This window comes from Tamandua tetradactyla, chromosome 16 (genome assembly GCF_023851605.1).
Source record: "Tamandua tetradactyla isolate mTamTet1 chromosome 16, mTamTet1.pri, whole genome shotgun sequence".
Classification (NCBI taxonomy): domain Eukaryota; kingdom Metazoa; phylum Chordata; class Mammalia; order Pilosa; family Myrmecophagidae; genus Tamandua; species Tamandua tetradactyla.
In genome coordinates, this window is record NC_135342.1 from 50,430,775 (window position 1) to 50,449,783 (window position 19,009).

A 19,009-nucleotide genomic window follows, 5' to 3' on the forward strand; every position below is an offset into this window, starting at 1 on the left:
GGGGCAAGTAATTTGTTTTGCTTTAATGGACCCAAATCCCTCACGTAATTGCCTGACACTTTATTTAGCCCAGTATTAGAGACCATGTACAAAATGGGACCCAGCAGCCTGACAGTGACAGATGGCCTGGTGCCCACTCAGCACCATGTCATAGTACTAAGGTCTGCCACCTGTGGCTCCAGTGCTGCATGCAGCGCGATGGATCTGCCGAGCCAGCAAATGGCGGAACGCCATGGCCCCTCTTGCAATGTCTGCTGCCACCTGCTGAACGAGAGCAGCTAGGCTTTTGCCTAAATGCACAGCAAGAAATCATACAACAGCATTAAAAATATATTACAATTGGCCATGTCTGCTAGTTTAACACTGCTTTCTAAAAGGGTATTTTTGAAGATATATATGCATAAATGTATACATATAGATGAGGTATGCATATCTAGGTATGTATATATTTGTGTATATATGTGTATATATATATATATATATATATATATATAATGCAGTCTGAACAAATGATTCAAAGTAGTAAAGGTTTTGTAAAAAATAAGCAGTTGAACTTACTCTAAATATGTGGGTTAGAGAATAAAGCCTGGACTTGATATTTCTATCTAATCTGTATTCCTTGCAGGAGATCCAGACTCTCATGGACCTTTTAAGTTGACATTTTTTTTTTGTATTCTTATTTTATTACATTAAACATTGATCTAATAAAATAATTGAACATGTTCTAAAACCATATGAAAGCTCCCCAAATCTTGAAAATGCCCACATTTTTAAATTTTTCTGTTCATTGTTTAGGTTTTAATCAGTAATGAAAATCTGTTTGCATTTGAAAAATTCCTTGAAGTTGTTTTCGATGTAGCCACCACAAAAAGGAGCTAATGAAAAGCATGCCCATACCATCTGATAAGCCCAGCGGCTCTGTTGCTCTCTGTGTACTGGCAGGATTTCTGTTGTGCTCATCTAAAAGCGATATCTTACTTTGCCCTTCCTCACTTTCTTTTCTACCTTTGTTAAAATTTTATCCAAGAGAAGGTTTCAGAAGAATTCATCCGTTTAGACTCAAAGTTCTAAAATAGAAATTGGGAAGAAGTTAAATTTGGGAGAAGCTGAGGGACAAGGACTAGGTTTAGATAATAAGCTGAAGTGAATTAATGGATACTCAATTTACACTCCTGTCTTTTATAGAAATTGGACACTTTCCTTTTCACTAAATCAAGTTCTAATGAATGCTTAAAATGCTTTATTGGAACTCTTGCTTGATCTTGGAGCAGACCTTTTGGTGATTAGCTAAATTTTTAACTTTATATTTCCCTTCCTTTTTTATTGTCTAATTTGTATCCTGGCAATGTTTTTTTTTCAACCAGTTTGACCATTTTTCAACCACTTTGACTGAGTTTTCTAAAGTCATTGCTCATTCTATGTTAATATATTTTGATTTTGGATGTTGGTTTGCAGACAGCTTATTAATTTGTGTATATTGTGTATATCAAATGAGAGAATATATGAGATTTTTATAGCATCTACCATGTATTTTTGTGTTGTGTCAGATACCTTCTGGTAGAATGTCAAGGAGTTGGCCACTTGTATTCTGAGACCCAGAGTCTGCGTGGTGATTAAAAATAAGCCAATTTCATGCCTAATCTTTCTCAAACTAAGCCAGTGTAAGCTCCAGTTAGGCCTTTGGGTCCTTGATATGTGACTGCAGGTTTTATAGGAGAATCACCTTACCTCATTGTGGTTACATTCTGGGTTGTTCTTGGCCAGTGTACATTGCAAGGCAGCCCACTTCTTCCGATGCTAAAAATGAGACACATGGTTGGAGATGCTGCTTGGGAAATTGTACAACACAGAAATAATAGTACTTGGAAACTTTATAGAGTTTTTTTATTGTGACCCATAGTAAAAAATACCTTTTACTTCATGACCCAGTTCCTACATATAAACATAAATAATTGAAACAAAACTTTCACAAAATAATATTTATCCATATAACATATCTCTGTCCTATTTTATTTCATTTTTAAAATGCTGGTTGATTTCAAACCCGGTTATGGGTTCCATTCTACATTTTGAATAAAAACATTATTCCAGAGGGATGCCCAAAATTTGACATTTGTGGACTCTGTCCTCCCCTAACTATAAGACAGAGGGGACAAAACAGTAAATATATAGCTTAAAATATCTGTTTATTCCACCTTGATTTACTGCAATGAGAGACAGCATTGTAGAGGGAAAGAGGCTAAACTTCCTATTATGAGTGCTGATATAAGAACTAGTATTGCTCTCTGAGCCTCAGTTTCATCACCTGTAAAGGGGAATTGATTATACCTGATGAAGGACATAAATTTAAGGATATTCAGCTTTTCTCCTGGTCTCCATCCTTTTAGACAGACAAAGAAATCATTCTTTATTTTCTTGGTTTAAAGATGTTTACTTTTCCCGTAGTACCTCAGAAACAGTAGATCTTTTGAGAATCAGAATTGGGTTTGAATTCTGGATCTTCCTCTTCCTGGCCAGGAAACTGTGGTCAAATTAGTTGTTTAAACTCAGTTCTTTAGTTTTAAAGTGGGGTTGGGGAAGCGGTAGTTCTTCTTTCATACTGTTAAAGGATTAATAGTAATGTCTTTGAAATACCTAGAGCAGTGCCTGGCACTAAATTACTCCCTGAATGGAAGCTGTTCTGTGTTATAAAAAGCTTGAAACCAAAACACAGACTAGGGGCTTGTTAGAGGGTCTGTTTCCAGGACTCTGACAGTGAGGACTCGGTGTACAGATGGGGCAGTCAGGAGCAGTCATGTTACCTAACAGACCTACAGATGTTTATGGTATATTTTTAATATTTATATAAAAGGGGTTTATGAGCAATTGAAGAGTAGTTATTGGTGAGATGAAGGGGTATTAGTGATGGAAGCTATAAGCTTGCATTTAGACAGTGGGCATCACGACCAGCTGTGCAGGAGGTAAACCTAGGGCCTTCTCTGCCCGGGGATCTTCACTGAGGTAGGAGCCCTGCCTAACCTCCCAGTTCACCCTCCATGACCTAGCTCACCTCTCCAGAGAACCCGTTTTCTAATAAGTTATAAAAATATATCCCAGGGTGAGGGGATGAGAGTGATCTCACAGGAAAAAAAGAGGAAAGGAAACCTGCAAAACCGAGAAGGAAGTCAAGGAAGATTCCTTTGGGAAATATGGGCTGTGGCAGGTATGTTTTTGGCCAGCTGTTTAGTTCTTTAATTCTAGCAGACTATTTTCCTTTAAAAGAAACTACCACTAGATGGCACACAGATCCCAGCACTATTCTGACTGTACAAATTAATATTTTTCTAAGGTTCTTTTTAAAACATTGGCTATTAATGTATTGTTTCATAAAAATGAAGTGATACATAACCCTTTTAGAGTTCCATTTTAGAAAGTAATAAAGATATAACTATTAAATTCAAAATCTGTGTATTTTGTGGGTTTAGTATATACTATAGTTTTAAAAGCCTGTGTTTTGAGGTACTTAAAAGCCTTTGTTTAATAGCTTTGTTTAATAGTTAATAGCCTTTGTTTGTATGTGGGTGATGTCTAAAATCTGAGTCTCATTACGAATGCATCAGTTGATGTATTTTGTAAGATTTTTGGAATGTAGCTTCATAATGGCTATTTTAAAGAAGAGAATAATCTACTCCAAAGCAATATGTTTTTCTTCTTTTTCTTTCTTACCATAATTTGAAATTTCATCTCTTAGAAATTTGGGGATTGTTTGTTGCAGAATATTATATTGCTTTTAAATGAAAGCTTCTGATTATATTGCTTTGCATTATGTTTTATAAAAGTGTGTGTGTTACATGTGGATGCGGGTTTAGTTAAATGAATGGAATGGTCTGGTCACTGATGGGGAAGGGTTGAGAAAGCCAGGTAAAAGGGTGGGGGAGATAGAGACTATCCTACTTAATCTAGTCTTCTCCAGCTCACCCTTATATGACTGAAGGCTGCCTCCTGTCCCTCTCCCCAAAGAAAAATTAAAAATGAGACCATGCCGTGTCTGACAGTGGTTTAACATCCTGCTCCTCAACACGTGGCTTGTTTAGACAATCAGCTCCCCATAGCAGCAGCAGCCACAAAAGGGTGTAGCAGAGCACAATATATGCCTACGCTTTGTTCAGAAAAGCAGCCGGTGGTGATAGTGCCTTAGCTTTGTTTATAATGTGACACTAAAGCCCTTAGCTTTATCTGTTGAAGATCCCTCTTCAAAGCAGTGAAAAAGAGCATTTATAATAAAGGTTTGTTGATATCATTTGCTGTGAAGAATATAAACAAGGCCCATTAGAAATCCTTGCCATTATCTCGTGTGTAGCTCTGCTTGCTGGTCAAAGGCCAGGCAGGCACATGGTGACAAGCTGCCCCCTTCAAAATGTAGCACATAGGATCCTAGCTTTTTGTGTTCTGGTTAATTGAGGTCATTTATTACTAGGTACGTGGCTGATGCCTCTCCCCACCTCCACACCACCCCTGTTCCAAATATCAGTATAGACATTTTATGTCTAATATAATTCCAACAATTTATATTTTGTGAACAGAGTGTGTGCTCTATATCAACTGCTTCTTTTCTCTGAAGACTGGAACAGTACATAGGAGTATCTTCATGTGATGTCCTCAGAGACATAGTGAGGACTGTCCTAGAGGAGACTTTGTGATAGAGCTGTTTCCTGGGCTGCCACCATTGGCCTGTTCATCCTAGTTCATGGTCCAGGTTGGGGTGTGACAGTGGATAAGGGGGAATCATGGGTCAGTATGTAAGGAATTTATGGAGTCAATGAGATTAATAATATTTTATTTAAACTTATATCCCCAGTCTTATGCCTCCCTGAGCACCCCCACCCCAATTTTTTTAAGAACCAGCAGCCTCATCTGGGATTTTTTTCTTTTAATTTTCTTGCTTTCTTTTTTTTTTCTTCCAGTCTCGGGTTTTTTGAGTATAATAATCAAAACATTAAAGTTATTAAAATATAATAAGTGATCAAAAATTAATCATGATGGTGCTTCAGATAGAACAGACCTGTCAAATATGTGTTTTAATTTAGCATGTCATTTTAAAAGCTTTAGCTTAATTCTATTTTGTATTGTATACCTCCAAAGAGCTCCTTACAAAAAGGAACATTCATAAAAAATGGCCTCATTTCAGACATACATAAATGTGCTGATAGTGCAGTTGACACACATGTACCATATATTCCAGAAAGTAGGTGGATTTGCTGTACAAGATGGTGTGAATTCCATATTACAGCTAGGATTCTGATCTCTACCTGTTATTGATGGATCATCTTCCTTGTCCCTACTTGGCCCCTATGCCCCAAGGTATAGAAAAGAAGCTTCACCCTTGTCTGAAGGGCAAATTGCTGGCATGGAGACAAGCATGAAAGTCCACCCTATCTGCCTGCAGTCGTAGCCAGCTGTCACAACACTGTCTTGCCCTCCTTAAGATTGCAGCCCAGGCAGAGAAGGGCAGTGAACAGTAACAAGGACACCACCCTGGACATCTTTCTTTAATGTAACTAACAGATCTAAATCCAAACAGTTCTGATAACAGAGCTATATTTATTGAGCTTTGAGCCAAGAACTTGGCTACATCATCTCATTTAATATTCATTTAACACATGAGGAAACTAAGGCTCAGAGAGTTTGGGTGACTTGACAGAAGTCATGCCATTTAGTAATGGATGTGCCAGGATTTGAAACTGGGTCTGCCATACTCCAAAGCCTGTGCTGCCACCATGGTATTGTTATGTAGTTGCTTTTTGTGATTCATTACCCTGTGTATATTAAACTAGACTTGTGGACCATCTCCTCTTCACCTCACCTATATTAACAATCAGTGGATGTCACCAGGCCTGAAACAGACAGTGCACATTGGCAGAACCCAGAAGAAATGTATATAAAAATGGCTTTTAGGGTTTCTCAGCCATTGACCGACAACTGAAAAGTACCTAGACAAGTGGGTGGTGATAGCTTCCTCAAGGTTAGGAAGAAATTGAAGAATTAATTGAAAGCAATAGAAATGTAGGCTAAAAAAACAGAGGGATTGCAACTGGCTAAATAATCAAAGACTGTATCTACAATCTGAGACATTTAAGAATTTTGAAGGACAGTTTTGATTGTTTTCACTTTCTACATGTTTATGGAATGGAATACCACCCAACTGCTTCAAGGGGTCTTTACCTTCTAACAATTACCATGTGTTCCCATAATTAAAGAAACTAGAAAACATCTATACCAGCGACCTATTTTGATGTTTTCAAGTTCAGAGAATTTTGTGGAAATTGGAGGTAGGCAGAGTAGCAACTATCCTTATGGTTGTTTTTTTTTTTCCTTTACAATATACCTTTGATTATTTGAAGATTAATGTTGTTACATCATTTTTTCCCTTTTTCATAGGGCTTCCTAAAGAATGAGAAGGACAATGCCCTGCTGTCTGCCATTGAAGAATCCCGGAAGAGGGTAAGAAAATGAATCAACAAATAGAGAAATATAGTTGTGAGGTCAGCATGTATTCCAGAAGAACGCAAGTTCTGGAATCTAAAGTCTGTGTCTCAGGCCCATCTCTCTCTCCTACTTAGAGAACAGGGTGTTCTTCAGGAACCATTTTTTTTTTTTTTTTACATGGGCAGGCACCGGGAATCGAACCTAGGTCCTTGGGCATGGCAGGCAAGCATTCTTACCTGCTGAGCCACCGTGGCCCACCCAGGAACCATTTTTGATGAATACTATGCTCGTAACTCTGTGTATATTTAGTGACCAAAATGCATTTGAGACAATGCTCTGGACAATTAATATTAAATTAATCTTAAAATGAAAGGGCCAGAAACTTCTTTGGTTTCATTGTTATAAGTGTTATTTTGGCTTCTACTGAATCTGCAGTTTGAAAAAGCAATTATAATCACTGATAATTTTCCTCAATTATTTTTTCCTTTTATTAGACAATTTGACTTTTTTTTAAAATCACCTTTTGTATTAGCATTTACTCCAAGCTCTCAAGAAAATATAACTAGCTTGATGCTTGAAAGGGATGGTAAATAAGTCAGCCAGAATAGCCATTTTATGTGCAACAGTATTTTACAACAAGCATTCCCTCAAGATGCTTGAAAATCATTTACTTCACTGATATGTCAGTTATCTCCATACATTTTAGACAAGGATCAAATGATCAAAATCTTTCAGAACAGGGCAGGCTACGGTGGCTCAGCAGGTTGAGTTCTCACCTGCCATGCCGGAGACCCGCGTTCGATTCCTGGTGCCTGCCCATGCAAAAAAAAAAAAAAAAAATCTTTCAGAACACCCCATTATAGATTGAGAGATTTTCAGGCCATTGGGGTTTTGGGGGGAAGAAGGAGAAAGGTTATCAATTGAGTGGATTTGGTTGTAAAATGCAGCTTTCTCCAGGAAGGAGGCTGGAAGGGTACCTGCTAGTCTGCCAGTATTGGCTTCTGTAAGGGGGAGCGTGAATGAAGGGGAACCACTTCTGTTCGTTTATTTCTAAGTTTTTCAACCCTTACATCAAGTAAAGATGAATTTATGTTACTTGTACAGTTAAAAAATGCTCCTCAGTGTGCTTTTTAAGGTGAAAATTTCTCAGTAGTGTTGATGTGAGATAGGGCAGCAGAAGGGCTTGCCAGTGTAAGAAAATATTCCAAATACATTATTTAAATGACTGATATTTTTAATAATCAGTGTAAAATTCCCTAAATTTCATTGATGATATTTTTGGCAATATAGAAATTCGTTTGATTTAGTTAGACTTTAAAGTATATAAAAAAATTTTTTTCACACTTTGAGTTAATAGCATGTATACTCCTGCTGTAAAGGACCAATGAAATTTAATTAGGATTGTCAAATGCCACCAAGCCATATTAATCCATTTATCTTGTGGAATGTGTTTCTGGAATTGGCAGTCTCTAAACATTGTGCCATACTGAGACTGAATGTGCAGCCAGCCAAAACATTTAAGTGACATACCACGGTGCAAAATGTGTGCATATGTGTTTGTGAGAAAGATGTTTCCGTATTGGGAGCTGGCCTGGGAGGGACCTTTGACTACTCTGGACATTGGAGACTGCTGCTGGGCAAGAGTCATTTATGAACAAAAGGTGAGCGCTACCTGGCATTTTGGTGTCAATTTCCTGTTTGAATAACTTGCCAATGTCCTGCTGAAATGCCAAGAAAACAGGCAAACAAGCTACAAAACCACAAATGTGTCCTGTGTTTTCCCATTCTGTGCATCCCAGCAAAAACAGAACAACATTATCAGAACATATGTAGATTTTCTAAAAGCCAGCAACAGCTCAATAATAAGTGGTTGTGAAGTCAAAGCATATTACCCTCATCCCTTTACGAAAATGGGGTTCAAGTGCTCCCCACTTGTTCTTAATTTAAGCCCAGTTCTTTCCCTACCACTCTTTTTCTTAATTGTGCTTAAAGAGAGAAATTTTCCACACTTAATAACTTGAAAGATTTGTATTTAATTTCTAATAGTTAAATTGGCTAATAATTAAAATGGCTGCTTTGCCATTTTCTGTGGTTTGTTTTTCTACTCCCAGGCCCCTGTGTCCATTTAATTTTTAGACTGCTGGTGCCCTTCCAGTTTATACCCTCTTTTTCTCTCTCTGGAATTTTTTTCTTCTTATCCCTACTAGTCACTACCGTCCACCTTTCCTCAGAACCCTCCATGTTCTCCTCTTCACTTCTTAGTTTAGTAGCTGTGTTGATTCTCTCTAATTAGCACCTCTAGTTGACATTCTTTTTTGCACCTAATCCAATAGGTTGGTTGTTTGATGTGAGTATGAAAGGAACAGGCTGGAATAGGGCAGATTGGTAACTGATCATCCCTGATTAGTCTGCAAATTGGATCTTCCATTTTCTCTAATGTAATTAAGATAAGTTATTGGCGGTGGGGGGGGGGCATGACATGGTCAAGGAAAGAGAGTTTTAATGCTGGGCTATTTATTTTTATTTGAAGCTCCCTTCACACTAGTGATGAGTAGAACCGCATTGCCTCTCATTCAGGTTGTAGGGCTCTTTCTAAATGAGTAGCCTGATATAACTCTCAGATATAGCTGATGATTTGAGTCCCAAAAGCTATTGGTTTTCGAAGTACTTCATGAGATAGTGAAGCAGAACTTCTTGGCACCAAGTTCTTGGCAACCTAATTTACAAGAGATTGCTAATTTCCTCTGTTTTAGTTCTGACCCTGAAATGATGGTGGAAATCTGCCCCCTTTCTTCACCAGCAGTTTTTCTGTGTAGTATATTAATCTGTTTTCTTCACATACCTTTACTACTCTGCCATTCTTTATTAGCCATTGTTTTTAAGAAAAACTCTAGTGACAAATTAGACCACTTTTGTGCCATCCTGGGTTGGTGCCACAGCTTAGTCTGTGCATCAATTCCCGTGGCAAGCTCTGAAAGCTGCATACATGGTCCACCAGTCTCCTAGCCTCCTTATTTCTGTCTGCACTGATCCTGTACTACATGGCCCTCAATTTTCCATTGCTGGGAAAGATTCAGGGCCGAGGAAGTGGTTGGTTTGACTTCTTTTATTTTATTTTATTTTTTTTATACATGGGCAGGCACCAGGAATTGAACCCGGGTCCTCTGGCATTCCAGGCAAGTGTTCTTGCCTGCTGAGCCACCGTGGCCTGCCCTTTTTAGTGGTTTTTTTTGTTTGTTTGTTTTTTTGTTTTTATTGGTTTGACTTCTAAGTAGAAAGAGTTTTAGAAGAAACTGTATTTTGCTGTGCACTATTTTATAGATAGCTTCTGGGGAAACTAATACCCTCCCCCCCACATACATGCCTTCTTTCTGTTTCAAAAATTTCTGTCTATTCACATGCATAGCTTGTGTATTTAATTTCACTGATGTGAACAAAAATCAAGGATTTTTCTATGGTTATATTTCTACCCTGGCTAACTGACTGGAATGGTCCATCTTGCCTGATTCTCAGTGAAAAGACGACCAAGTGGATGAGTATTTTTAAAGTTTGTGATTGTCATTTACCCCTGCGTCTTTAGGATACACACTAAAAAAGAGACCCATTCATGAATGGATCAGAATCAAACGTGGAAGATGTACCATTCTTCTTCCTGATTATTTTTTTGTGTATTTCACATTTTATAAGTATTGATTCAAACTCAATATTCCTACAAACATTCATTTAAAGGAAGAGTATAAGTGATTTTCAAACATTTCCCCAAAACTTACATATATGGATATTATTGTATAAATTATCTGCATTGCCAAAAATAAAGCAGGCATTACTAATACTCATTCCCTTAGTGCTGCCTAATTAGATGCCAATTTGATTGTTAATGAAATGGCTTTTTGAGAAGTGGGCTGATGCTGATGGGAACCTGGTCTACCAATTAGAGAATAATAGCCTGTGCATGCTCCCAATTGAGTATATCTCTGTAAACTGCTTTAGTCTCCTCCTCGGAGTTTTCTTTCTCCTTCCCTTCCTTTTTTTTCCTTCTGCTTTTCTTTCTCAATGCCTTTGTTTTGGCACCTAATCCACTCTCTCACTGGTAGACGTCAGTGAAGTTTGCTGGGTTTTTCAGTGGTGACTTTGAGTAGACTGATAGGAAACTAAATCCTAGAATTCCCTTTGTTTTTCTTTCACTAGTTTGCTTCCTCCTATAGTGTTTCTTAAAAGAAGAAAAATCACTGGGAGAATCTTTTTGACTTTGTCTTTTCTTGTCAAATACCATTGATTTTATAATCTATCGTTTTTTTATATACTACAAAAAAAACTACTACAGTTTAAACTGTGGCATGCTATCAATTGTAATATGCAGCCTGATTTCAGAGGTTTAAAAAAGATGTTTATCTTTTTGCCATCTTCCTGGTCCCCCAGCGTTGGCAGCTATGAAGGTAGAACCTCTGCAGTTTCAGTGGGTACAAGATTTATCCTGGACATGGAAGGTGCTACACCAGAACCAACAGGATGATTTTCCAGTTTTTTTTTTCTTCTTTTTTTTAATTTTTAAATTTAAAAAAAATATATAACAACAAACACAAACATTCTTAACTTATGATCATTCTGTTCTACATACATAGTCAGTAATTCACAGTATCATCACATAGTTGCATATTCATCATCATGATCATTTCTTAGAACATTTGCATCAATTCAGAAAAAAGAAATAAAAAGACAGCAGGAAAAAATTCATACATACCATACCCCTTACCCTTCCCTTTCATTGATCACTAGCATTTCAATCTAAATTTATTTTAACATTTGTTCCCCCTATTATTTATTTTTATTCCATATGTTTTACTCATCTGTTGATAAGGTAGATAAAAGGAGCATCAGGCACAAGGTTTTCACAATCACATAGTCACATTGTGAAAGCTATATCATTATACAATCATCTCCAAGAAACATGATGTTCTAGTTTGCTAGCTGCTGGAATGAAACACACCAGAGATAAATTGGCTTTTAATAAAAGGGGATTTATTTCATTAGTTCTTCAGAGGAAAGGCAGCTAACTTTCAACTGAGGTTCTTTCCTACGTGGGAAGGCACAGGGTGATCTCTGCTGGCCTTCTCTCCAGGCCTCTGGGTTCCAACAACTTTCCCCGGAGTGATTTCTTTCTGCCTCTCCGAAAATCTGGGCTGAGCTGCGAGTGCTGAGATGAGGTATGCTGAGCTGCTTGGGCTGTGTTATATTGAACTCTCTCATTTAAGAACCAGCCAATTAAGTCAAACATCATTCATTGCAGCAGGCACGACTGCAGATAAAATCAGCAACAGATGAGGTTCACTTACCATCGGCCCATGTCCACAGCAACAGAACTAGGTTCCTTCACCTAGTCAAGTTGACAATTGAATCTAACTTACCACACATGGCTACTGGAACACAGCTGTACATTTTCAGGTAGTTCCCTCCAGCCTCTCCTACATCTTGACTAACAAGGTGATGTCTATTTAATGTGTAAGAATAACCTCCAGGACAACCTCTTGACTCTTTTTGGAATCTCTCAGCCATTGACACTTTATTTTGTCTCAATTCACTCTTCCTCCTTTTTCACTTTCTTAATGCAAAATGCAAGTCAGGTCCTTGCTTCAACAGTACATGTACTAACATTGGAACAATACAGAGAAGATTAGCATGGTACCTGTGCAAGGATGACGCACAAATTTTGTGAATCATTCCATATTAAGAAAAAAAGAAGGAAAGAAAAAAAATGCGAGTCAGCATTCTTTTCCAAGAGAAGCCCTTGGCAGATAAACTGGACTGTCTTCTACAGAAGAAAACCTGAAAAAGGGACAGTTGAAAGAAATTCAAAAGAGAACTCGCTGTATAGTTAAATTTCAAAGGGCTATCACTGGTGTGTCTCTTGCTGATATTACAGCCAAGAGGAAACCCGAAGTTAGAAAGCCTCAATGAGAACAAGCTATCAGGACTGCCAAAGAAGCAAAAAAGGTTAAGCAAGCATCTAAGAAGACAGCAGTGGCTTCTGCCAAGGCTCCCACAAGGATGGCACCTAAACAAAAGATTGTGAAACCTGTGAAGGTTTCTGCTCCCCGAGTTGGTGGAAAATGTTAAGTTGGCAGATCAGATTTTTAGATAAAGATCTAACTCAGATTTGTGCTGGCATTTTAACACTCTCACAACCAAGGCTGTTGGACCTGCATGGTTGAACTATGTGGTTAAGATTTCTTTTTTAAGAGTCAAACATTTTTGAAGAGTTTGTTTCAAAGCTTTTAAATAATTATGTTCTTGTTAAAAAAACAAAGATAATTGTCTTAGAAATAAGGAAATAGGGCATGTTGCAAACCATTATCAGTAAATTCTTTAAGGATAACTTTTAAAATTGATTGCTTTTGTTTTATGTGTGGAGATGTGGTAGGTCTTGGGGGACTTTTCGTTTCTGTTGGCCTTGGAAGGAAACTGTATTCTTTGCTCTTTCGTTGGGGTCATTGCTCTTTGCTCCTTCCTGATAGACCTTCGGCATGGCTGAGGAGTACCATCGAGAGTCAATGCTGGTTGAGTGGGAACAAGTGAAACAACGAATTCTCCATACCCTTCTGGCCTCAGGGGAAGATGCTCTTGACTTCACTCAAGAAAGTGAGGTAGGTTGAATCCAAAAGATCTACCACTGTTAATAAAACTGTGAGGTCAAATAATACTTGTCTCTCTGCCTATCAGCAGTCTTGGCACAGCTGATCACAACCTCCTTCTTAAAACACTTTCTTTTCTTGGTTTCCAACACACCCACATTTGCCTGGATTTCCTCCAACATATCTGGCTAGTTTTGCTCAGTCTCCTTTGCTAAATTTTCCTAAAACCCCTTAACCTCTGAATGTTTGTGTGTCCCAGGGATCAGTCCTTGACCTCTTCTGTTTTCTTTCTCCTATGGTTTTCACCTGAGCTTGTGGTTTTAAATACCATCTATATGCCGAAGACACTCAGATTTACATCTACGACCCTGAACCTCAAATTTAAATATCCAGTTAGTTTCTTACCTCCACTTGGATGTTTAATAGCCATCTCAGGCTGCATGTATCCAGAATTGAGTCTTATTAGAACGCACACACACATATACACATATACCCATAGCCTTCTTTTCTCACAGAGTTGTCCGTCTTTATAAATGGCAACTCTGGTCTATCACTTGAAATAAAACCTCATTCTTTTTTTTTTTTAATATTTTTATTGAGAAATCTTCACACACACACACACAGTTCATACATCGTATACAGTCAATGGCTCACAGTATCGTTACATACTTGTGTATTCATCACTATGATTATTTTTAGAACATTTGTATCACTCCACAAAAAGAAATAAAAAGATAAAAGAGGTGTACACTGGTGGTTTAGTGCTAGAATGCTCACCTGCGATGCAGGAGACCTGGGTTCGATTCCCAGGCCATGCACCCCCCACCCTCAAAAAAAAAGAAGTGAAAAATCAGGTCATGCATTCCATACCCTTTACCCCTCTGTCTCATTGACCACTAGTATTTCAATCTACCCAATTTATTTGACCCCTTATCCCCCTATTATTTATTTTTGTCTATATTTTTTACTCATCCGTCCATACCCTGGGTAAAAGGAACATTAGGCACAAGGCTTTCACAGCACACAGTCATATTATAAAAGCTATATTGTTATACAGTTGTCTTCAAGAATTAAGGCTACAGGAACACAGCTCAACAGTTTCAGATACTTCCCTCCAGCCCCTCCTATACTCCATAAACTAAAAAGGGAACTTAAATAATGCATAAGAATAATTTCCAAGATACCTCTCTACTCTGTTTGAATCTCTCAGGCACTAAAACTTTATTTGGGCTCATTTCACTCTTCCCCCTTTTGATTAAGAAGGCTTTCTCAATCCCGTGATGCCAGGTCCTGACTCAGTCCCAGGAGTTCTGTCTTATGTTGCCAGGAGGTTGTACACCCCTGAGAGTCATATTCTGTATAGCAGGAGGGTAATGAGTTCACCTGCCCAATTGGCTTAGAGAGAGAGGCCACATTTAAGCAACAAAAGAGGTTCTCTGGGAATGACTCTTAGGCATAATTTTAAGTAGGCTTGGTTTATCCTTTGCAGAAATAACTTTCATAGGAGCGAACCCCAAGGTTGAAAGCTTAGCCTATTGATTTGGTTGGCCCTACTGCTTGCAAGAATGTCAGGAATTCCCCAAATGGGGAAGTTGAATATTTCTTCCTTTTTCCCCAGGCCCCCAAGGAGACTTTGCAAACACTTTTTTATTCACTGCCCAAATTACTCTGGAATATATCGGCACATCATCCTAACCTGGACAAACCAACAAAATCTCATGCCCTATTCAAGATTCTATGTAGTTAGGGTGCTCAACTAAACTGACCATAGAAGTTAAATTAGGTAATGCACTACTCAAAATACAAATTTTGCACCAATTAAACATCTCTCCCTTTGGTCTCACACAGAAATTGAGGTTTTAAAATATGGACCATATCATCCTTTACCCTGTATTTTGGTTTACCAGATCAGCTTCATTCATATCTCCAGTTGAAGTCTGATCTGTTTTTCAACTTTTTAAAGTTCCTGTATGAGGTGATTCTGACTTTCACAGTTTTGGAGCTCTGAGTCTCAGATGTCACATATATACCCCAAATTTCTGAGAACGACCAGGTTATATTCAAACAGTTCAGTATCTCAGAATTTAGAAATAACAATTACTACTCCTGAATATATGTGACTGCTGTAAGAGCATACAATCTAGGACTCTTTACAGTAGGCCCCAATATGGTAACCTGTGCTCTTGACTCCGGTTCACCGAGTTTGCATATTATAGTTCTTCTATATGAGTAAGGCATGATAATATTTGTCTTTTTGTTTCTGGCATTTCATTCAACATGCAGTCCTTCAAATTCATTCACCTGGTTGCATGCCTCACAACTTCATTCCTTCTGGCATACATCACAATTCCCCCTTCCTTCCCTTAGTCCTTGTACCCTTAGACCATGTCCATCTACTGCAAATCATGAACGCTGCCACCATAAACACTAGTGTGCAATTGTCTGTTTGTGTCACCACACTCAGTTCCTCCAATTATATACCTAGCAGTGGATTTGCAGTATCATATGGCATCCCAACCCCTAGCCTCCTGTGGAACTACCACACTGCTTTCCAGAGGAGCTACACTTTTCAGTTTCCCTACCAACAGCAGTGATAGGTACATTATCTTTCTCTGCATTTTCTCTAGCATTTGTTTCTCTCTGCTCATTTTGGAATGGTTTTATTCATAAATCATACATTCCAACCTAAGTAAATAGACATGCTTTTGCCACTGTAATCTATATGAAGACATTTTCTTTACTTCCATAAAGATCAGATTCATTTTTGCCCATCTTACCCAGTCTCTCTCATATGTTGGCAAATCTAGTTAGTCCTACCCTCAAAATATATTCAGAATTGTACTACTTCTCACCACCTCCACTGTTAGTGCTCTGGTCCAACCCACATCATCTCTTGCTCAGGTTATTGAACTAGCCTCCTAACTAGATTATTGAACTGGCCTCCTAACTGGTTGCTTTAATTATTATCTATTGCTGTGTCACCTTTGTGGTTGAAAATGAGCATTTATCATATTACAGTTTCTGTGGGTCAAGAACATGGGAGCTGCTTAGCTGGGTAATTCCAGCTCAAGGTCTCATGAGATTGTAGTCATCTCAAGGCTCAAGTCAGGAAGGATCCATATCCACATTCATGCATGTGGCTGTTAAGAAGCCTTAGGTCCTCTCTGGCTTTTGGCTGGAGACATCAGTTCCTCGCCACATGGGCCTCTTTTTTGGGCTGATCACAACATAGTGACTTGCTTCCCCTGGAGTGAGATCAAGAGATCTGAGAGATGGAAACCACAGTTTTTTCATAACTTTTATAATTTAATCTCAAAATTAATATCTTATCACTTCTTGCTTGCCAGAAGTGAGTCACTAAATCCAGCCTACATTCAAGGAGAGTGGAATTATATGGGCTTGAATATCAGGAGGTGGGGGGTCCTTGGAGTCCATCTTAGAGTCTCTACCATTCTGGCCTCTCCTGTGTCTGCCTTATCCCCTGCTACAGTCTCTTCTTGATACAGAAGCCAAAGTGATACTATTAAAACATAGGTTAAATCGTGTCACTCCTTTGCCCCAAACCTTCCAGTGACACCTGTGTCACTTGGAGTGAAAGCCAAAGTCTTCACCATGACCTGTAAGTCCCTGTGTGCCCTATGACCTAGTCTTGTTGCCTACCTAAGGTCATTTTGCACTACTCTCCCTTTTGGTCTTACTTTATGGACTAACAGGCTCTTTGCCTTTTACAAGCCCTGAGGCTTGCTACTACCGCCAGTCTACGTGTAGTTGCTGTTGCTTCTGCTTAGACTGCTCTTTCCCCAAGTATCTGCTTGGCTATCTCTCTCACTTCCTTCAAATATTTACCCCGTGTTACCTCAGTGAGGTTTTCCCAAGCCTGATATCTGAACTCAAAGCCAACTGCTCCCCACTCAACACTTCTTATATCCTCTGTTTGCTTTATTTTTCTTTTTGCATTTCCTCCCATTTACCATATTATATCTTTATCTTGTTTATTGTCTGTCTCTCATACTTGAATATAAACTCCACCAAGGTAAGGTTTTTGTTTCTTTTGTTTATTCCTAGGTCTCCTGTCCCTAGAAGAATGGCAGTAACATAGAGATGCTCAGGAAATATTTGTTGAATGAATAATTTGGTTATAACTAACTTTGCAGTAACTGAATTATAGGAATATGTTGAAGCAGCTTGATTTTAGAGTGGATGTGTTAAATAGACTTTGTCTTAATTGCCAGTGTTAATTGCTTGTTAGTGCATTAATAAGTTGAGGATTTCCCCTCTTTTAGAAATTTTTTTTATTGATTAAAAAAATTTTTTTTAAATACCAAAAAACACCAAACACAAACATTCGTCACCAAACACAAACATTCGTAACTTTTGATCCTCCCATTCTACGTATATAATCACTAATTCACAATATCACAATATCATCACATAATTGCATATTCATCATCGTGATCATTTCTTGTAACATTTGCGTCTATTCAGAAAAAGAAATAAAAAGAAAACAGAAAAAAATTCATAATACCATTACCCCCCACCCGTCCCCCTCACCGATCACCAGCATTTCACTCTAAATTTATTTTAGCATTTGTTCCCCCTATTATTCATCTTTATTCCATATGTTTTACTCGTCTGTTGACAAGGTAGATAAAAGGAGCATCAGACACAAGGTTTTCACAATCACACAGTCAGATTGTGACAGCTTTATCATACAGTCATCTTCAAGAAACATTGCTACTGGAACACAGCTCCACATTTTCAGGCAGTTCCTCCAGCCTCTCCATTACATCTTTTTTTAAAAAATTTGTTTATTAATTTAAAAAATTAACAAACCAAATAACACATTAACATATATAATCAGTAATTCACAATATCATCACTTAGTTGCATATTCATCATTTCTTAGAACATTTGCATTAATTCAGAAAAAGAATAAAAAGACATTAGAAAAAGAAATAAAACGAAAACAGAAAAGAAAAAAAAAATTGTATCTACCATACCCCTTACCCCTTGCTTTCGTTGATCACTAGCATTTCAAGCTAAATTTATTTTAGCATTTGTTCCCCCTATTATTTATTTTTATTCCATATGTTCTACTCGTCTGTTGACAAGGTAGATAAAAGGAGCATCAGACACAAGGTTTTCACAATCACACAGTCACACTGTGAAAGCTATATCATTATTCAGTTATTCTCAAGAAACATGGCTACTGGAACACAGCTCTACTTTTTCAGGTAGTTCCCTCCAGCCTCTCCATTACATCTTGACTAACAAGGTGACATCTATTTAATGCGTAAGAATAACCTCTAGGATAACCTCTCGACTCTGTTTGGAATCTCTCAGCCATTGACACTTTATTTTGTCTCATTTCACTCTTCCCGCTTTTGGTCAAGAAGGTTTTCTCAATCCCTTGATGCTGAGTCTCAGCTCATTCTAGAGGTTTTCTCAAGCCCTTGATGCTGAGTCTCGGCTCACCCCAGAATTTCTGTCCCACGTTGCCAGGAAGTTCCTCACCCCTGGGAGTCATGTCCCACATAGACAGGGGGAGGGATGGTGAGTTTGCTTGCTGTGTTGGCTGGAGAGGCTATTTTAGAAATTTAATTTTAAAAAAAGGCAATATATTTAAATGATTCAAGAATTATAGCACCGTGTTCCCAACTACCCCATTCTCCTTATTTGCTACCTCCATAGGTAATCACTATTACTAGTTCTTGTGCATATTTCCAGTGTTTCTTTATACAAATACATCTATTTGAGATTATGTATTCCTATTCCACTTCCTTATATAAAAAGGTTAAATTATTATGTGCCCTATTCTGCATTTTTCCTTTTTTCCTCTAATATATCTTGGAGAGCTTTCTCAAGAGGGATTTTGAGACTGTATCTTGGGCTCTGTAGGGAAGCATGTCATGATT

At 38.1% G+C, this 19,009-nt stretch overlaps 1 protein-coding gene and 1 non-coding gene across 3 annotated transcripts in view; both read left to right on the forward strand.

The window, feature by feature from the left end:
- Positions 1-19,009, forward strand: part of NUP93 (nucleoporin 93) — a 111,501-nt gene that overhangs the window by 55,039 nt on the left and 37,453 nt on the right. For both annotated transcript variants that reach the window (XM_077132500.1, XM_077132501.1), the window contains 2 exons: positions 6,418-6,480; positions 12,978-13,106. In XM_077132500.1, the coding sequence (XP_076988615.1) occupies positions 6,418-6,480; positions 12,978-13,106 (192 nt within the window). The remainder of the gene's footprint in view (positions 1-6,417; positions 6,481-12,977; positions 13,107-19,009) is intronic.
- Positions 12,087-12,194, forward strand: LOC143660438 (U6 spliceosomal RNA). The gene has a single exon (XR_013164041.1). It is a non-coding gene; the product is annotated as a U6 spliceosomal RNA (small nuclear RNA).